Source organism: Puntigrus tetrazona, unplaced genomic scaffold (genome assembly GCF_018831695.1).
Source record: "Puntigrus tetrazona isolate hp1 unplaced genomic scaffold, ASM1883169v1 S000001111, whole genome shotgun sequence".
Lineage (NCBI taxonomy): Eukaryota > Metazoa > Chordata > Actinopteri > Cypriniformes > Cyprinidae > Puntigrus > Puntigrus tetrazona.
The window spans coordinates 160,001-162,500 of NW_025048699.1; the positions used below are offsets into that span (position 1 = coordinate 160,001).

General features: G+C 37.5%; 1 protein-coding gene across 1 annotated transcript in view; it reads right to left on the reverse strand.

Annotated features, from left to right (window-relative positions):
• nars1 (asparaginyl-tRNA synthetase 1) overlaps window positions 1-2,500 on the reverse strand; it is a 9,033-nt gene that overhangs the window by 3,931 nt on the left and 2,602 nt on the right. Inside the window, exons 4-9 of the mRNA XM_043234351.1 lie at window positions 2,135-2,227; window positions 1,962-2,051; window positions 1,640-1,718; window positions 1,422-1,492; window positions 510-596; window positions 207-428 (exon numbers count right to left, since the gene is read on the reverse strand). Of these exons, the coding sequence (XP_043090286.1) occupies window positions 207-428; window positions 510-596; window positions 1,422-1,492; window positions 1,640-1,718; window positions 1,962-2,051; window positions 2,135-2,227 (642 nt within the window). The remainder of the gene's footprint in view (window positions 1-206; window positions 429-509; window positions 597-1,421; window positions 1,493-1,639; window positions 1,719-1,961; window positions 2,052-2,134; window positions 2,228-2,500) is intronic.

Consider the following 2,500-nt stretch of genomic DNA (forward strand, 5'->3'; position numbering starts at 1 on the left):
ACTTAATAATGGATTTGTTTCAACAAAACGCACTGTTTTTGTCTTCTCCGGATGTTAAATGATGGACCGGAGTGCTGTGGATCATTCTGACGTTTGCATCAGACCCTCGTTCCGACGGCACCCATCCGCCGCTGAGACATCCTCAGCTCGGACGGCTTTCATTCGTGGGTGAACCGGTCCTCTAACACGCGCTTCGGGGGAATGACCTCGTAGTAGCCCCGGCTGAAGAAGTGATCCCGGAAACACTGCGTGACGGTGGACCGGACTTTCAGGATCTTGGAGACGTTTTCTCCGCGGATCATCATGTGCCTGTTGTTGAGCTGCACGTCCACGTCAGACTCCTCGTTCAGCAGGTTATCGGCGCCGCCGGCCGGAGCGAGACCGACCAGCTCCCAGAAATCACAGTGCAGCTCGTGACCGCCCGGAGCCTTTCACAACAAAACACAACACCTTTTAATCTACGGGCCAGTAATGTTGCATTAAATGCATATTAATATTACTGTAATAACCTGCTTGCCCTCGGGAACGGGTTTCACGGTTCCATACAGAGCCACGGTGCTCTCCGTAGACAACACCAGGCCGTTATAACACTGACACTGCACACAACAAACACATTCATCAGATGACACACAGAAAATATGATCTAAATCTGGATCATTTCTATAATATAGATTTTATAGATCATTTTTGCACATGAACTACTGTATATCATATTTATAAATAAATTACATTTTATATTTATATACTAAATAATAAAATATATATATATATATATATATATATATATATATATATATATATATATATATTGTTTATATAGGAAGATGGAAGCAAAAATTATTATTTTTTTATTAAATGTATATATATATATATATATATATATATATATATAGTATTTTGGTCTTTTATTATATTTCAGTTAAGATTTTTTGTATTTTATATCAACAATTCATTAAAGATAAAGGCACCTTTTCTTTCTTTTTTAACTTTATGTATTTTCTTCATATGTGAGTCTAATATATATATATATATATATATATATATATATATATATATATATATATATATTTACAAAAAATTTAATAAATGTTTAGATAATTTTTTGCTTCCATCTTCCTATATAAACTATAATAAATTATTTTAATAAACTTTTATTTTAATTATTTATTTAATTATTTTAATTTATTTTAATTTATTTATTGCAATTAGGGCATCATCTTTTGCTATATATTTATTGACTGATTGATTTATTGTAATTATGCCATAACTTAATCCTTGTGTCTTAATCATGCATCTATTTCTGTTCAATTTTCTGTCCATCTTGGAGCTCAATAAGCAACAGCTCTGATAAGTAACAGGGTTGACTGAACTAATTTAATCCATTTATAACAGAGTGAAACATCACCAAACTCAGACAGTACCAGTTTGTCCGTGAGAACGCACTGCAGGAAACCGGTTCCATCGCGCAGCACAATGAACAGGAGGTTCTTGCCTGAGAAGACACGTTTCAAAACAATAACTTACATTGTGATTATTGAGACTGTGCTGTTTGAATGCATGCTCCTGCAGTAGACCGCTGAGGATTCTGGGTGCTCACTTCAGGCTTGTTTGGTCGAGGAAAACCCCTAGATCTGCTCACCTTGTCTGCGTAAGCGATGGACCCAGCCGAACACCTTTACCCTCTGCTCTCTCAGAGCCTCCAGTTTATCGATCTTCGCCTGAGCGGGACAAAAAAGACCCCCGAGATCCAGAGGAACACTTTCACTTTCAGTTCAGCTGAAACCGTTACTCCAAAGGGAACATAAATACATCACTGATTGGATTCAAAGGGTTTGTTATGATAAAATATATTTAAAAGGCCGTGTGAAGCTTTATATGGGACTGCCTTCTACCTTCTCCGATGCTCATTTACGTCTTACGAATATATGGTGTATTCTGGACATAATTCAGGAGACTCTCACGGTTTTGGGTTCGGGAAGGCTGGGGTCGTTCTCGATGACCGTCTTTTTGGCTTCCTCCAGGTTCTTCTCTCTGCGTTCGGCATCTTCAGCCTGTCAGGCACGAGATCAGACGGACGGAGGTGAACACAGACACACAGGACTTTCTGGATGAGAATCACCGGTCTACTTCGTACCTCCTTCTTGTCTTTGCTCTCGTTCTTCATTTGTTCTCGATTGAAGAGCTTCTTCGTGTTCTTCATCTGAGTCTTAGAGATGACGGCCCAACGCTGAAAGACAAACAACACAACATTAGAGCTATTAACAGGACCATGAACTACCTTCTTATGCATAATACGCTAATTAAATACCGATAAGAAGTGAAGCATTTGTTAGACGTGTGAGATGTTAAGATTCATTTTGAATTCCTGTTTTATTTTTCCAGAACAAGAAGACAAAACTAATATAACATTTCACACATTTTAAAATGCTACACTATACTGGAATTTTTTTTTTGTATATGTTTGAACATATTTGTCCTTCAAGAAGTAAATGGCAAATGA